General features: G+C 36.6%; 1 protein-coding gene across 1 annotated transcript in view; it reads right to left on the reverse strand.

Moving 5' to 3' along the window:
* Window positions 1-42, reverse strand: part of EXOC3 (exocyst complex component 3) — a 21,118-nt gene extending 21,076 nt beyond the window's left edge. The window contains exon 1 of the mRNA XM_009876988.1: window positions 1-42. This exon is cut by the window's left edge and continues 123 nt beyond it. Coding sequence (XP_009875290.1) covers window positions 1-42 — 42 coding nt within the window.
* Window positions 43-959: the final 917 nt, after the last annotated feature.

Here is a 959-nt window from a genome sequence, read left to right on the forward strand (position 1 = left end):
CTGAACAGCTGTTGCAACTGCTTCCCTATCTGTTTCCTCCATCGTTGATAAGGACCTCAAAATGCCTTCATAATTCAACAGCACTGAAAAGAAATATAAAGTTTTTAGAAAATATTTTTTTCACTTGATTGTTATGTGTCCTTTCAAAGCTAAAAACTGGAGAACTAACTTTGGTGACAACAACAGTGCAACTTGACAGAAGCATCCTTAGACCACATTACAAAGTGTAGTAACTGGAATTCTAGAAGAACTGCATTTACAGAAACTTAACCCTGTGTCAATAGTTTACCTAAAGTGTTTTTTCATTTACTCTGCTCCCTCTAAGTCTGTATCTAATAAAAACACAACCTCACAACAAAAAACCCAACAACAGCAAAAGAACTGCAAATCTGCATTTAAAAAACAGATTCTATCTAATCCTAGAGGAGGTTTGCCTGCTAAAAAGGGAATAAGATAAGCATAAAGGAATCTTTTAGCAGGTCTAGGGAAAAATTCTAACTCTCCCTGAACCAGAATCTGGTGGAGCTGAGACAATCATAGTACCCCTGCAGCAATAGGTCAAATTTGCTACCGAAAGTGGAGAGAAACACAGCTGTGGAAGCTCTAAACCCAGAGAATTATAAAGCACTCCCATATAGAGTTGATAGAATTTTTTTTTTTATTTCCTGCTCTTGTTTTCAGTTCTCATGGTAGCAGTCAATCAGGTGTAGCTACACAGGTAAAAATTAATCAAGTATCTCACTTAATTCTCTAGTTCAATTTCTAGTGAAGAAAAGAACCATGATGCAAAAAGGTAAAATTTCCTGTCCATCAAATTAGATCTGTTCTCTCAAGCTTCACTAGCTATTTTAGAACTTGTCAAGGTTTAAAGAGATTCCAGGCAGGGTTTGCCCAAAAGCTAGTCTGTAAGACCCTAAGTCTATGTTTCAAGTTCCCTTAAGCAGTATCTCAAGTACTGT

This window comes from Apaloderma vittatum, unplaced genomic scaffold (assembly GCF_000703405.1).
Source record: "Apaloderma vittatum isolate BGI_N311 unplaced genomic scaffold, ASM70340v1 scaffold15770, whole genome shotgun sequence".
Lineage (NCBI taxonomy): Eukaryota > Metazoa > Chordata > Aves > Trogoniformes > Trogonidae > Apaloderma > Apaloderma vittatum.